The following is a 17,085-nucleotide window of genomic DNA, read 5'->3' as shown; positions in this document are numbered from 1 at the left end:
GAAATCCCTGCAAGGATGTAGTTGGTGAAGCCATTCATACGCAGCAGCTCACCAGAGAGATCGGGAGAGTTACACCACATCTGAAAGTAATAATAATTTTCATTGTTTGTGGTAATGAGATAAATCTTGCCTGATCAGCACTGTGAGCTGCTGCACACAAATAGCTCACTGTGTAATAAAAGCCACTCTGTGGAGTGATTTAAAGTGGCCTCCACGACTCATTTCTAAAATCCAGTATTACATTGCTTTGCTTTTCATTCTGAATGAGACCCTGAGTATAGTACTGCATTGCCTTTTTCTCTCATTCTGAAATGCTCTTGAATAACTTTAATTTTTAATTTGTTAACCAGGAGGAAAAAAGTTATTGCTTGCAAGTTTTACATCACTTGGCAGCTTTGCATGAGATGCTGACTTCAGTGATTATAGTATTCAAATTGTCTTAACCCTGGAAGGAACTCACACTTTAGATCAGGGATGCTCAGGTCAAACTAGCTCAGCATATTTTCTGATTACTTGGATACCATTCTATCAGTTAGTGGAAGTACCTGGCCCCTTATACCCTAGGCCTAAAATATTTGTCTGTTTCTGCTGTTCTTTGTGTGCTTGCTCTAGATAACTTTGTGTAAAACACATACCCTTGTGGGGGCAATGGATTTTTTGAATCCCTAAAGTTTTTTAAAAATTGTTGTTGTTGTTATTGTTATGTGAGTCAAGCCATTGATAAAACTATCTTCGAGGGATGGGTTTAACCTGATCTGAAGATGGCTTAGTACTTCCATGTCTGTTTATGTTTATAATAAGAGGCTGGGCAGGGGAGCTTTTTATAGAAAAAAAATATATATTCTCATTATATTGCTGCTGTGTAACTATGTGCAGCCTTGCTGCTGCCTCGTTTTTCTATTAGGAGTTTTATGGTTTTATTGTTGATATCTTATTCTGCATTTTAATATAAACTGTACACCACCCTGGAGATTTCAGTTGATGGACAGCCTAAAAATATGCTAAATAAATAACAGAAAGATGTTCCTTTTATTAGGGATAATTGCAGTAATTGTTCCAAGAAGTCACAAAGGGAACCCATCTTTGCAAAAGTTCATCCCTATTATTACCTGTTTCATTCTTGCCATCTCTGCCACTAAAAGTGCTTTCTTTAGCATTCTCATATTTGCTGTGGGCCAGTGGACTTCCATACAATTCTATTTTTGCACTGTGGCTTTAAATTCTTACTGTAAGCATTTTGTCAACTAATTATTATTTGTAAGACCTATCAAGCTGTTTTGTACCTGAAAAAGAAAAGTTGTCTCTTTTAAAAAAAGGAAAGTATTTATTTCTTTTTCTCCCTCCTTTTCTTAGTAACAGATCCACTCCTAGCAACCATGACCGGATACAGCGTCTAAGGCAAGAATTTCAACAGGCAAAGCAGGATGAAGATGTGGAAGATCGGAGGCGTACCTACAGTTTTGAACAACCATGGGTAAGTGTTAATTTTCAGTCTCTATATCCAGCACTGGACAAAGTCTTTAGAATATGATAAGCTCCCTTATATAGAGTCAGATCATAGGTCCATGCAGGTCAGTGTTGACTACCACACTGACGGGAAGTGGCTTCCAGGATTTTAGACAGAGAACGTTCTCAGTCCTACCTGGAGATGCTGGGGGTTGAACCTGAGACCTTCTGTGTGCAAAGCATGTGCTGTACCTCTTAGTGACAGCACTTTCCTTGCATTGCTTCAGCTGTTATCCTTCATCCCTGATGCAAAGCCAATGCAACTTAGATTCAAGGTCCAGGATGACCTTTAAACTCCTGACCCTTTCCTTCTCCATCTGGGGCCCGTCTCCTAATGTCATTTTGTATTGTGCTGTGCCATCTGTCGATTGTGTAAAGGGTGTTGTTTGCCCTGTGACAGGGCGTAGCAGGGTCACATCAATGCAGACTAACTTATCTGTCCTCCACTTAATGTCTGTAAAAGAGGTTTGTGTAGGCATTATTTACAAGAACATGATTCTTTGCTTGTGTAAACTGCACAGTTTCAAATGAAATACGGAGGTATTTAAGGCATTTACACATGACTTCACTTGCATGCATTAAGGGTAGATACAAGATTTTCTGTCAGCAACTGGCAACTAGATTTTGCCAAGGCAGGAAGAGATGTCCAGAAGCACATACCTGCAGGGAACAAACCTATTTATTTATTTTATTTCTACCTCCACTGGCCTGCTTTTTAATACCAAAGGGTCCTGCAGGAAGCTTACATAACAAAATACAGCTGCATTAAATCATTAAACACCCTATTTAATAGTGTTACAATTAAAACTACCATTCACAATCGATAAACCATTAAGAGAGAGGACATAAATGCCATATGAACACTATCAGTAATTAAACCAGATCCCTCAAAGGATTGCTGAAATAGGAGTGTTTTAATCAGGCTTGTGAAAACCAGGAGAGAGAGATGTATCTGGTAGAATTCCCTGGGCAGGGATTTCTACCATGGGAGGGGAGGGACCACCACTGAAAAGTCGCTGGGTCTTGTTGTCAATACCTGAGCCTCAGGGCTGGCTCTGTCATTAGGCAGAGTGAGGCAACTGCCTCAGGTGGCAGATACTGTGAGACAGCAGTGGCAACCCCCTGGCTGTTCTTTCTGAACTCCATTCTCCCCTGTTGGAGGACACAGGCTGCCCTGCTCCCCTTAAAAAACTGTCCTGCTGTCTCAGGTGCACTGGGAAACACTATCCCTTCATCACTGTTGAAGTAAGATCCAGCTGCCAGCGCAGTCAGCTTCTGTACATGGAATAGGGAGAGACACCTTCTTTTCCTTTTGCCCCAGTCACCAAAATGTCTTGGCTGGCCCTGCTGAACCTCAAAGTCCCAATATACTTGAAGCAGGATACTATTTGATAACCTAAGCATATGATGAGATTCTTTTGGGAGCAGACAATCCTTGGGTATCCTGAACCTAAGCTGTTTAGGACACCACACATATACACAGGTGAGCCTCAGTGTATTTCGGTGATGGTATAAACCAGGTGTGGGGAACTTTTGGCCCTCCAGATGTTGCTGAACTGACATCAGCCCCAGCAGGCATAGCCAATGGCCAGGGATGATGGAACATGCAGCTCTGCAACATCTGGAAGGCCAAAGATTCCTCACACCTGGAATAAATCCACAAGCCCAAACCATCTGAGTAGAGAACAGACTATGAAAATCTCTTTGCAGTACAATTCTGGGCAGGTGTTTTATTAAATCAACATCCATGTGATCACTATCCTAACTTAGAAATACAGAGAGAAATGGCTTGTGTTCTCTGGCCTTAAAGAGAAAAGCTATGTTATAAATACAAACTTCACATGTTGTAAAAATGTATATCGTATTTGTTAACCTGAGGAATATATATAACTTTCATTTCAGTCATCTTTTGCACTTTTGTCTCCTTAAAAGCATTGACTTTAAATCCTTGCATAAATAATGACAAAAACATAGCTCTTAAATGCTGCTTTTGCAACTCTTTGTAAAATACTCTGTATATTTTAATTGAACTAAAATATATAGGCTTCCTTTTAAAGTTCTGTTATAAAATATGCTTGGTTCTTCTTGCAACTAATTTAATAAAATGTTCATTTAATTTCCTTTTTCTTTTATGTAACCAACCCATTTTTCATTAGATACAGTAAAGATAGTTCAGTGGCCTATTTTTATTTTCATGCATAGGGCTTCTGAAAAAAGGCAAGCATATCTCTGTTACATGGAGGTTCTTCTGCTTCCTCTTTGAATGTGATGGGCTAGGGGATCTTGGAGAAAATCGTGCACTTAGGAGGACTTGAGAACTTAACTACCGAAGTAATGGGCCAAAATGTTCTGTATCCAAACACCATAGCAACTTTAGACAGGCGGCCTTGACGTGTGTTATAGTTTCCTGCAGTGAATGAGTGGGGAATTATTTAGATGACAGGCTGATTATCTCAGGAATGGAATAATTTCCTAAATTGTGGGTCAGTATGCTGACCTGTCCTTTTTTTTCTCTTTCTCCTCACAAACAATGAGGACCTCTTCCCCATGGGGTTGATCATGCAAATGAGCCTAAAGTGACAGTAATTCTGTTTAAAGTATTAATTTTAATCCTGAGCTTTATTGTTTCCTTGGTTGATGGTCTGCTCCTTTATTAAAACTGCAACTCACTCACTCCCTTCTTGCTTGTGCAGTGTCTTTTGTACAAACACATTTATTTAGACTCTTAAAATTTTAGAGAAATAGGTCCATTGTACCTTGGAATTATTTCTCTCTCTTGTGTATTCTAATCTGGGTAAGATCACTGTGCTTGGAAGGGATGAAACTATGATCTCATCCATTTTGAGAGCACATAATATAGTTTTAGCATTGAGGAACAATAAACCCATCTCTTAAGCAGTGTATGCAACTTCAGGGTATGAACTTAAAATTATAGAGGTGCTGTCCCCAAAGCACATCCAGATGTAATGAGCACTAAAAGATGGTAAAATGCACACACACATAACAGTGGTTTACTGTGTGCATGTACGAGGCGGATACTTCAACCATATCATTTTAATGGTTTCTGGTTTTTCTGTCTCAAAGCTCTTGGCCAGAAGTATGGTTGTGAAAAAATGCACCCATGAATGGTCTGCCGTTAAAAGTCTTGTTGTAGCCTGAGGGAACTAGTTTGTGGCACCAAGTGGATTGCTTGGGGGAGGGGGGTGAGAGAGAAAAGGCTTAGATTCACATCCAGGAAAGTCCCTCAAAGTCATGATGATAAAGTAAACTCTTTCCTGTTCATTTGAACAGAGAAGATAATCTTCCATCTACAGAGCCCTGTACGCTTTGAATAACAGATATGTATTGTTTTTCTATAAGAGACTTATTAAAGAGTTGAAATTCTAGGAGCAGAGATAAGAGAGTGTGTATCTGTGTATGAAAAAAAGAAGGAAATAGGGTTTAGTGTAGATGTCTGACATCTAAAAATTGCTTCTGGTTGACTCATAGCTTCCACTTCCTGATGGATGGTTGTATCCATGTGTCTTTTCCCAAATCAGAGTGGGCATGTGTCCATTTCAAATTGCTCCACTATGATCCTGTTGGCAAAGTCTTCACTGATGTGCTGTGGGATTGCTGGCACTTCTTCCTGGGTTTATATATCTGCTCTGCCAATAATTAATGAACTCCTGTCCTCAGAACAGTCAGCCCAACAACTTTAACGCATACCGACACTATTATTAAAATCTTTAAAATGACATTTCCTGAAGAGAACTGGACAGAAAAGTTGATGGTGAAGACACAACTTGGACTGGTGTCCCAGTTTTGAGTGACAATTGGTATTTTTCACCCATTTTCAGTTCATTACCATTAAGAGCCCAAGCCAGAGCTCTGTGGGTCTCCAATGCATACGTGCAGTTCCTATATAAGAAGGGTCTTCCATATTTGTATCCAAGGTTTGTTTGTTTATTAAAAAAAATTATACTCTGCTTTTCCCTTCCACCAAAGGAGTTGCTCAAAGGGGATTACAAACAGAAATGCAAACAAACAAACTGCAGTAATCCAGCAGTTAAAACACAAATGATCAAACTAAACACAACATCAAAAAAAAGGACATGAAGAGTAGCACTCACATTCAATTCCATAAGCAGCAGCAGTATCAAAAGTTTTAAAAGGAATGCTTTCAGTTGCAGGCAGAACACAAATACAGAGGAAGATCACCGAAATTCTTGGGGCAGTTATATGGGGCACTGTTGCAGTGAAAGCCCTCGACCGAGACTGGCCTCAGCTGGGACTTCTTAGAGGACTTGATGGAGCTGAACCTCCACGGAGGCTGTGTGGGATGCACTCCTCCTCTTCAGGAACACAGGAAGTTGCCTTATACTGAGTCAGACCATTGGTCATTCCAGCTCAGTATTGTCTGAACTGACTGGCAGCAGCTCACCAGGTTTCAAAGAGGTGGCATTCCCAACCCTACCTGGCAGTGCCAGGGATTGAACCTGGGATCTTCTGCATGCAAAATAGATACTCTGTCACTGAGCTACAGACCTTGCCCTCCTTGGCATACTATAAAGAGGGAGAAAAGTTGGGGAGGAGAGGGCAGCCATAGCAGCAGCAAGGAAAGGAAATTTAGAACATGAAGCATTACTTCAGTGTGAGAGACACAGCTGGAACCAACAGGCAACTCTTTCTGGGTTACAATTCAGTATCAAGCCAGGAAAGTAACCTCCTTACAGGAATAGGTATTGAGGGAGCAAGGAAGAGAGACGGAAATTTGCACAGTTCTCACAGAGAGAACTCAATAATGAGAAGAGTCTCAACCGTCCTATACTAGGAGCCAATTTAGGGCTTTATAGGTAATAACCAGCTTGAATTCCACCTGGGAATGGAGTAGAAGCCAATGATTCAACTGATACAATAAGGGGATAAGATTATCCCAGCACTTTTCCCCAGGCGAGAGTTTAGCAACAGCCTTCCACACTAATTTAAGTTTCTGAATAGTTTTCAAGGACAACCCTAAATAGAATGCATTACAGTGGTCCAGTCAAGATATAACTAATGTGTGTGCCACTATGATTAGGCCTGACCATACCAGGAATGGGTGCAGCTGGTGCACCAGCTATAGCTGGGCAAAGCACTCCTGGCTATAGCCAACACCTGATCTAATAACAGGGCTGGATCCAGGATTACTTTCAAGCTATGCACATGGTCTTTGATGGGGAATGCAACCCCATACAGAACAGGTTGACATCCTCTCCTTGAACTGGTAGGCCTCCTGATGAATAGCATTTTTGTCTTGTCCAGATTTAATTTCAGTTTGTTTACCCTTATCCTGTCCATCACTGGTTCCAAACAGCGGTTCAGAACCTTCATGACTTCAGCACACAATGGCAAGGAGATGTAGAGCAGAGTATCATCAGCATACTGGTGAAAACCCATCACTGAGCCACCTGATGATCTCCTTTAGCAGTTTCAGGTAGATGCTGAAAAGCTTAAGGGACAAAAGCAAACCCTGTGCAACCCTATAGACCACAGGCCAAGTGGTCAAGCACGAGTCCCCCAGCATCACCTTCTGAGACCTACTCATAAGGAAGGACCGTAATCACTGCAAAACACTCTCCCCTCCCCCCCAATCCCACCAAGGTGGTTCAGAAGAATGCCAAGGCTTAAGGTATTAGAAGTAACTGAGAGGTCCAGCACAACAAACAGGGACCATTCTCCCAGCAAAGATAATTTCCTAGAGCAACAGAAGCAATTCCTGTCCCAAAACCAGGCTTGAAGACAAATTGAAATGGGGCCAGATAATCCGTTTCATTGAAGAATTCTTGGATTCCGGTTATTATATTCTCAAGCACCTTATCCAAAAATGGAATATTGGACACTAGCTGATAGTTATTCAAAATAGTGGAATCCAAAGATGTCTTCTTTTACAGACAAATTACTGCCATATTCGGAGAGGATGGAACTCTTGTGTAAATAAGAGTTAACAATGTTTACCACCTAGTCAGTCAATCCATTTCCAGCTGCCTTGAAAAGCCATGATGGACAAGGATCAAATGTACATGTGGACAACCTCACCAATTCAAGGATCCTGTCCACCTCATCAAGTTGCATAAACTGAAAAGAATAAAAAATGGAAATGCACTGCTGTCAAGTCGATCCTGACTTATGGCTACCCTATGAATAGGGTGTTCATGGTGAGCGGTATTTAGAGGGGGTTACCATTGCCTCCCTCTGAGGCTGGTCCTCCCCAGCTGGCTAGGGCCTGCTCAGCTTGCCACAGCTGCACAAGCCAGCCCCTTCCTTGTCTGCAACTGCCAACTGGGGGGCAACTGGACTCCTTGGGACTATGCAGCTTGCCCACGACTGCACACGTGGCAGGGCACGTAACCCCTGAGCCACTCACTGTCGGGATGATCTTTAGCTGGCCCTTGACACCCAGGAGACACAAATGGGGATTTGAACTCACAGACTCTGGACTCCCAGCCAGGCTGTCTTCCCCACTATGCTATACCAGCTGTTGAAAAGAATAAAAAAGCACTGGAAAAGCAGCTTCAAAAGGCACATGATTGGACTCTGTTGATATGGAATCTAAATAGGAATGCATGCAAGTAATTTTGTCCACAATGCCTCACATATTGATCACCTCCAATCAGTACAGTAGGGCCCTGCTTTTCGGCAGCCCTCTTTTCAGCGTTCCACTAATATGGCAGCTTTCAGTTAGAGTAAGGCTTCACTCATACGGCACTTGTTCCGCTTTTATGGCATTTTTCGGGCATCAGGCGCCATTTTATTGATGGTGTTCCACTTTTCTGCGGGTTTCGGCAGAGGTCTGGAACGTAACCCGCAACTGTCTAATATTTAAAGGGAGGGAATTCCAAAAGGTAGGTGCCACTACACTAAAGGTCCGCTTCCTATGTTGTGCGGAACAGACCTCCTGATAAGATGGTATCTGCAGGAGGCCCTCACCTGCAGAGCGAAGTGAACGACTGGGTATGTAAGGGGTAAGACGGTCTTTCAGGTATCCTGGTCCCAAGCTGTATAGGGCATTGTACACCAAAACTAGAATCTTGAACTTAGCTCGGTAGCTAATAGACAGCCAGTGCAATTCTTTCCACAGCGGGGTGACATGTTGGCTATATCCTGCCCCAGTGAGCAGTCTTGCTGCCGCATTTTGCACCAGCTGCAGCTTCCGGACCAGCCTCAAGGGTAGCCCCACATAGAGTGCATTGCAGATGAATGTTTATGCAAGTTAAAGAGGAAAGCACAAAAGCAGGACTACAGCTGAACGTCAAGAAGACTAAAGAAGATTTATGTAACTTTAAAGTTGACAGTGAGGACATTGAACTTGTCAAGGGTTATCAATACCAAGGGTTATCAATACCTTTGCACAGTCGTTAACCAAAATTGAGGCAATAGTCAAGAAATTAGAAGAAGGCTAGGACTGGGGAGGGCAGCTATGCGAGAACTAGAAAAGGTCCTCAAATGCAAAGATGTGTCACTGAACACTAAAGTCAGGATCATCCAGACCATGGTATTCCCAATCTCTATGTATGGATGTGAAAGTTGGACAGTGAAAAAAGTGGACAAGAGAAAAATGAACTCATTTGAAATGTGGTGTTGGAGGAAAGCTTTGCGCATACCATGGACCGTGAAAAAGACAAATAACTGGGTGTTAGAACAAATGGAACCAGAATTATCACTAGAAGCTAAAACGATGAAACTGAGGTTATCATACTTTGGACACATAATGAGAAGACATGATTCAATGGAAAAGACAATAACGCTGGGGAAAACAGAAGGGAGTAGAAAAAGAGGAAGATCAAACAAGAGATGGATTGATTCCATAAAGGAAACCACAGGCCTGAACTTACAAGATCTGAACAGGGTGGTTTATAACAGATGCTCTTGGAGGTTGCTGATTCATAGGGTCACCATATGTCATAATTGACTTGAAGGCACATAACAACATATTGGAATAAAGGGTACATAAGGGACCTAACAGTAAATTTAGAATATGAGGTGATATTGATCATCGGGCTTGAACAACAGATGCTCTTATAGTACGGTTAGTTGTCTTTCCCCTACCACCATTTGTCTACATTTCCCCTGTTCAAATGCTTATCTGTGTTTCAGAAGCGACATTTCAAACTTACCTTAACTATAGCAAGTATACCTTTTCAGCTGTCCTTTATAGAGTTAGAAGAAGGCATGAAGAACGTTAGCTGAGAACTGGTCTAGCATGGAGGTTAAAAGAGTGAGCTATGAATCAGGAGGTCCCTAGTTCAAACGTTGCTTCTACAACAAACTCACTAGGTAGCTGTAGGCAAGCCTCTCTATCTCAGCCTCTGCCAGTAATAATACTGACATACCTTACAAGTTTGTTGTAAGAATTACAGTTAGATAGTGCAAATGAAGCACTTTGAATAGGTGGAGGTGATTGGATTGTATCTAATGGTAGTCCTACTCAGACATTAATAATTTTATTTATTTATTTATTTATTAAATTTATTAGTCGCCCATCTGGCTGGTTGTCCAGCCACTCTGGGCGACGTACAAGATAAAAAAACAATACATTAAACGTTAAAATTTAAAACCATAACAGTAAAAACCTAACCCACCCCAAAAGCCTGCCTGAAGAGCCAGGTCTTCAAGGCCCGGCAGAAGCTCATCATAGAAGGGCTAAGGTTGTCATGTTAATTAAGTTCAGTGGGTTACTCTGAGTAGGGGTAGCATTGAGTGCAACCTGCTGCTGGTTTTGTTCAGGTTCTGCCCTCCATATAAAACAAAAATGAAAAATAAAGCTTTAAAAATATCTTTAAGGGCAATCTTGCCACCGCTATAGGACTGATATAATTCTGGCATTCATTTTACCCAGTTAACAGGCTGTACATCTTATCAGGGCAGATAAAGTCAAGAACTCTTATCTCTTCCTAATTAGCATGGTGCAGTAACTGCACTTAGCCTTTTAGGGGACCTTTTTTGGCCTGTGTGTGGTTGCAGGCAACAGGTGTAGCTTGCTAGGTTAAGCAAATTGATTCTAATAATGGCTAATGAATTTTAAAATGATGAATCTAGAGTAACATCCAACTAAGGCTGTGTATCTACCAGACATTTAAAGCACATTGGAAGCACATCCCCATTCCTCCAAAGAATCTTGGGAACTGTAGTTTTACCTCTCACAGTGCTACCATTTCCAGCACCCTTAACAAACTGTAGATCCCATGATTCTTGGGGGGGTGCTTTAAATATATGACATGTACATAATCTAAGACCATAGCTGTGTCAGTTTCAATGCTGGACCCACAGTTTTCTTAACAGGTTTCTTCAAGTCTTGCTGTTTATAAAGTCTCTCCAGATATAGAAAGAAACAGAAATAATGGTGGCTAACCTGTGACCCTTGAGATGTTCTTGGACTCTGACTCCCATCAGCCCCAGTCAGCATGGCCAATGGTCAGGGATGATGGAAGTTGTAGTCCAACAACATTTGGGGGTCCACAGATTCCCCATCCTTGGGTTACTTGCACGATTCCAACATTACAGAAGTCAGTTCCAAGAAGGGTTGTGCTGAAACTACTTGTCTAGTTTTGCATTTGCTTTGTAAATGTCAAAATGCACCATCCATTTCCAGCAATGTTTCAATACATGTGAACACCTTCGATGCTGTTCAGTGCCTTTTTTCCCCACTGCTGCTGCTGCTCCTTTGCACCATTTTCCTTCTTTTTCTTTGCCCTCACTCTTCTCAACTTTCATTTGTCCTCACTGATACTTAATTTGATTGGCTAAGGCAAGTGCATGATATAGTCAACCAGGTGATGATCCTAGGCATCTTTTAATTAAAGCACAAGCTCAAATTTGAGAAGCCTCTTTCCAGATGGTAGCTAGTCCGGATTGATGTTAGCAATAGCAACTGCTAAACTGAGGATTAACCTTGAACCTGTCACTATCTTTCAGCCTAATTTACCTCGTAGGGATGTTTGTGAGAATAAAATGTGGGGCTATGTACACTGTCTTGAACTCCTTTGAAGAAAAGGGGAGCATAAATGTAATAACTTGATTAAATAGACAATAGGCCTTATTCATATGAAGTATCCTCAATTTCTGAGCGTCCTGAAAACTTTTTAACCAACAGAACTGGAATAGTTTGGATTTTGCTCAGACTTAGGTTATTCATGTCAACGCTAAATCACAAATATTTAATAACAAATATAAAATGAACATGACAAAGAAGCAAAATTTCTAGATATTGTAAATGACTATGCCCTAGACCAGTTGGTCATGGAACCGACCAGAGGGACGGCAACCCTGGACTTAATCCTCAGTGGGGACCGGGACCTGGTGCGAGATGTAAGTGTTGTTGAACCGATTGGGAGCAGTGACCATAGTGCTATTAAATTAAATGTAATTGGCCAATTGCCAAGAAAATCCAACACAGTCACATTTGACTTCAAAAGAGGAAACATTGCTAAGAACATAAAAACCAACAACAAAAAATTCTATAAATACATTCAAAGCAGGAAACCATCTAGGGAGGCGATTGGACCCTTGGATGATAAGGGAGTCAAAGGTGTACTAAAGAACGATAAGGAGATTGCAGAGAAGCTAAATGAATTCTTTGCATCTGTCTTCACAGTGGAAGATATAGGGCAGATCCCTGAACCTGAACTAACATTTGCAGGAAGGGATTCTGAGGAACTGAGACAAATAGTGGTAACGAGAGAGGAAGTTCTAGGCTTAATGGACAATATAAAAACTGACAAATCACCAGGCCCGGATGGCACCCACCCGAGAGTTCTCAAAGAACTCAAATGTGAAATTGCTGATCTGCTAACTAAAATATGTAACTTGTCCCTCGGGTCCTCCTCCGTGCCTGAGGACTGGAAAGTGGCAAATGTAACGCCAATCTTCAAAAAGGGATCCAGAGGGGATCCCGGAAATTACAGGCCAGTTAGCTTAACTTCTGTCCCTGGAAAACTGGTAGAAAGTATGATTAAAGCTAGATTAACTAAGCACATAGAAGAACAAGCCTTGCTGAAGCAGAGCCAGCATGGCTTCTGCAAGGGAAAGTCCTGTCTCAGTAACCTATTAGAATTCTTTGAGAGTGTCAACAAGCATATAGATAGAGGTGATCCAGTGGACATAGTGTACTTAGACTTTCAAAAAGCGTTTGACAAGGTACCTCACCAAAGACTTCTGAGGAAGCTTAGCAGTCATGGAATAAGAGGAGAGGTCCTCTTGTGGATAAGAAATTGGTTAAGAAGCAGAAAGCAGAGAGTAGGAATCAACGGACAGTTCTCCCAATGGAGGGCTGTAGAAAGTGGAGTCCCTCAAGGATCGGTATTGGGACCTGTACTTTTCAACTTGTTCATTAATGACCTAGAATTAGGAGTGAGCAGTGAAGTGGCCAAGTTTGCTGACGACACTAAATTGTTCAGGGTTGTTAAAACAAAAAGGGATTGCGAAGAGCTCCAAAAAGACCTCTCCAAACTGAGTGAATGGGCGGAAAAATGGCAAATGCAATTCAATATAAACAAGTGTAAAATTATGCATATTGGAGCAAAAAATCTTAATTTCACATATACGCTCATGGGGTCTGAACTGGCGGTGACTGACCAGGAGAGAGACCTCGGGGTTGTAGTGGACAGCACAATGAAAATGTCAACCCAGTGTGCGGCAGCTGTGAAAAAGGCAAATTCCATGCTAGCGATAATTAGGAAAGGTATTGAAAATAAAACAGCTGATATCATAATGCCGTTGTATAAATCTATGGTGTGACTGCATTTGGAATACTGTGTACAGTTCTGGTCGCCTCATCTCAAAAAGGATATTATAGAGTTGGAAAAGTTTCAGAGGAGGGCAACCAGAATGATCAGGGGGATGGAGCGACTCCCTCACGATGAAAGGTTGCAGCATTTGGGGCTTTTTAGTTTAGAGAAAAAGCGGGTCAGAGGAGACATGATAGAAGTGTATAAAATTATGCATGGCGTTGAGAAAGTGGATAGAGAAAAGTTCTTCTCCCTCTCTCATAATACTAGAACTCGTGGACATTCGAAGAAGCTGAATGTTGGAAGATTCAGGACAGACAAAAGGAAGTACTTCTTTACTCAGCGCATAGTTAAACTATGGAATTTGCTCCCACAAGATGCAGTAATGGCCACCAGCTTGGATGGCTTTAAAAGAAGATTAGACAAATTCATGGAGGACAGGGCTATCAATGGCTACTAGCCATGATGGCTGTGCTGTGCCACCCTAGTCAGAGGCAGCATGCTTCTGAAAACCAGTTGCCGGAAGCCTCAGGAGGGGAGAGTGTTCTTGCACTCGGGTCGTGCTTGCGGGCTTCCCCCAGGCACCTGGTTGGCCACTGTGAGAACAGGATGCTGGACTAGATGGGCCACTGGCCTGATCCAGCAGGCTCTTCTTATGTTCTTAATAAATAATAGAGTATAATTCCACTCCAAAATTCTACAGCTGAACCCCCATTCAACCAGGTTTTCATTCCAGCCCTTGATTCATGCTAGGATTGGTTGAAACTAGCTTTGATTATGACTTAATATATTTCCCTTAAAAGGCAAAGCAAGTATTATTATTCAGTAGTCATCGCTATGTGATATAAATGGCACGTATTCTTTTTATTATTTGTTTGAAAAAATAGATTCAAACAATAGATACTTCCTTATAGTCTTATCAGCCAAGTGAGACTAATAATAGGGGTTCAAATGCTAAATACAATCACGTTCTATTTTATTTTATATTCATCTTACATAGTTATGAACTATTATTGTTGATCAATTAATGATTAGTGAAACAAAAGAAAAATGTTTTCATTCATTATTCCACTCTGTAAGTGGATTGTATCACTTCCAAACCTTCATAATGACATCTTCAGAAATATATTTCGGCTACATAACTTACGTAACTGGTTTCTCATAATAACTCCTCATAACTCTTAATTTTGTTAATACCTTCTTGTTGATGAAGTGCAGGTTAGTTTATCACAGCAACACATCAACTTAAACACTAACAAAAAATCACCAGCTACATGCAACTATGGGAAGGAAGATGTTGACCGATACAGACTTTAAAGATTAGTAAAACAAATGGCATTTGTTTTGCATTGGAACCAACACCGGCCAGATGAACTAGTGATTTTGCAATGTAAATATACACACTAAATAATAATTATTGTATTACAGAAGACTAAAACATTAGTTGTGCCCCAAGCTTTTGTGCACTAGAGACTACGTCATAAGACACAATCCAGATCATTTTCATCCTTGCTCCCACTGTAACCTTTCTGCTTTTTCCCACATATTGGCTATTCTTATATTTGCCTCAGTACACAAGTCGTTCACACAATTTCTTGATGTTTCTTCTTTAGGCAATAAATAAGAGGCTGTAGCTCTCAACTATATCCTTCCAAAAATCCCAAATGTTTTTCTGATACCATTGCATATGCATAATATTTGCATGAGATTGCAACTGCTCTGACATTCTAAGAAAGCACATGCCTACTACTGAGATCTTAAATAAGAATCCTTACGAGGATCTCATAACGTTGTGCATGTCAATCTTCCTGTTGAACTTCCTTCTCTCCTGTGCTTTCCTTAACAAATGCTCAAAGCAGTAATGATCATTTCACTTAAGGTTCATTGTGAAAGACATAAACATATATTTATTTGTGTAATACAGCCTTGCGCGTTATGCTGGCCCTGACCGCTATTTGATATAAAAGGTCAATGCTTGTCATACATCTCCTCACAGACAAGGCCAGAGTTCTTTGTAATTTGCACAGTTAAGACGCAGCCAGCTTTGTTTGATAACTTTCAAGAATTATGATAATTATACTTTGCCTTGTGCTGCCCTGTTTGTACAGGTGTTAACTAGTTTGGGACTTATACTCAGCACACAATTTGTGTCCCAATGCAGGAAAATACATTTTTCCACTTTTTTGGGGGGGGGGGTATTTTCCTTCTCTTGTTCATGTTGTATATTGTTGCCAGGATTAAAAATTGCGTGTAAATGTGAAATGAAACTGATGTGAAGTAATTTTCTGCAAATGTCTTGTGAATCATTTACAAAGTCACAGTGTGTTATAAGTGTGTGTGTTTGGTCTGTGGGTTTCCATTTGTCAGCTGTGAAACGTATTTTCTACCCCAATGTGAGTTAAGTGCAGATAAGACTTAGACCTTCAGGGTGTTTCCTTCTTGTTGAGGATTTATTTATTTATTTCCACACCACCATAAGGGCCATGAAGGTGGCTTATGTAAACAATTTAAAGTATATGTAATATGGTAAATCAGTGGTTTAAATAATAGCGAAAAGCTGCAAGAATAGATGTCAAAGCCAGCAATAAATATGTGTGTATAAATAGAGAAAACAAGGCATTGTGTAGCCAAGGGATACTAATTACTACTAAAAAGCTTGACTAAACAGGACTAACTAGGCCTGGCAACTGAAGGTAGTGGTGTTTGAGAAATTCCATAACCCAGGCACTACCTCAGAAAAGGCTCTCTCACTGGTAACCCCCATGAAGTCTCTGAAAGGCAGGGGCAGGCATTCAGAGGAAGGACAGAGTTGCCAGGCAGAGTCATATATTTCAGATGTTGCTTTAAATTCTCTAGATTGGTGGGGGTTGGAGAGATAAAAATTTAGGTTTGTCAATATGGAATGATAATGGAATACATGTGGCGGTGCATGAATTCAATCTCCCACTTAGCCATAAAGTTCCTTCTAGTCGCTGAAAGGAGCCTTAGAGTCAGCCAAACTCTTCATAGATGGCAATTTCTTACATCTTTCCTTTCTTCCAACATAGAACTCAAAGCCCAGGTGCCCAGGGCCTGGATCCAGACATTGACCAAATGCAAAACTGCTCAGTTTCAGCAAGCTGGCTCCATCATGTGCCCTCAAACTATGAAGCTAAGACTATAGAAGATGCCAGCCACTTGTTTTGAGCAGTGTCAAAAAAGCGTAGCCCCTCACAGCTGTGTCTAGTGACTCATCTATAAATGGAGTCACTTGGACTCTGTTCACATAGGTATTTACATGACAACCTTATCCTAAAATAGGCAGAACTGTTCTATACCTCTGGAAACCCTTCCATACCTCTAGAACCCTGCAGAGATATTCTGAAGTCTACCTATAGAGTTTAAGAACCTAATGTTTAAGCATTGTGGCAGATGAGAGTAGGGTGGGGAGAGAATCTCTTTTGAAAATATTTCCTACACTGGACAGGTTTTTTTGTTGCTTTGTTTTTGTTTTTTGTTATTTCTTTGTTTTTACCTTGCCTATCTCTCAGAAGTGTTTTTGTGTCAATACAGGATTATAGTATTATATTATGTATTATATATAGCAGTGGTTCCCAACCTGGTGGCCGTGACCTCCAGGGCGGCCATGAAGAAATCCAGAGGGGACCGCAAACAGTAAAGAAGTTTTTTTTTATAAGTCCCCACTCCCTGGACACTGTCTGCTTCCCACTGCTGCTGCAGATGACACCTCCCCCTTGCTCCAAACCAGAAGGGAGGACTTTTGCTGAAGTGCCAGAGTGTCTTTCAGGCACACTATAAAATATATGGCAGATGCCAAAGGAGGCTGAGGGTGGAG

The 17,085-nt window shown here is 41.1% G+C and overlaps 1 protein-coding gene across 6 annotated transcripts in view; it reads left to right on the top strand.

Annotated features, from left to right (window-relative positions):
• The window catches only part of PARD3 (par-3 family cell polarity regulator), a 770,287-nt gene that overhangs the window by 737,641 nt on the left and 15,561 nt on the right, over positions 1–17,085 (top strand). For all 6 annotated transcript variants that reach the window (XM_061585584.1, XM_061585585.1, XM_061585583.1 and 3 more), the window contains one exon: positions 1,354–1,474. In XM_061585584.1, coding sequence (XP_061441568.1) covers positions 1,354–1,474 — 121 coding nt within the window. The remainder of the gene's footprint in view (positions 1–1,353; positions 1,475–17,085) is intronic.

Source organism: Rhineura floridana, chromosome 10 (genome assembly GCF_030035675.1).
Source record: "Rhineura floridana isolate rRhiFlo1 chromosome 10, rRhiFlo1.hap2, whole genome shotgun sequence".
Lineage (NCBI taxonomy): Eukaryota > Metazoa > Chordata > Lepidosauria > Squamata > Rhineuridae > Rhineura > Rhineura floridana.
The sequence above is the reverse complement of the archived record's forward strand: the minus strand, read 5'-3'. Positions and strand labels throughout refer to the sequence as shown.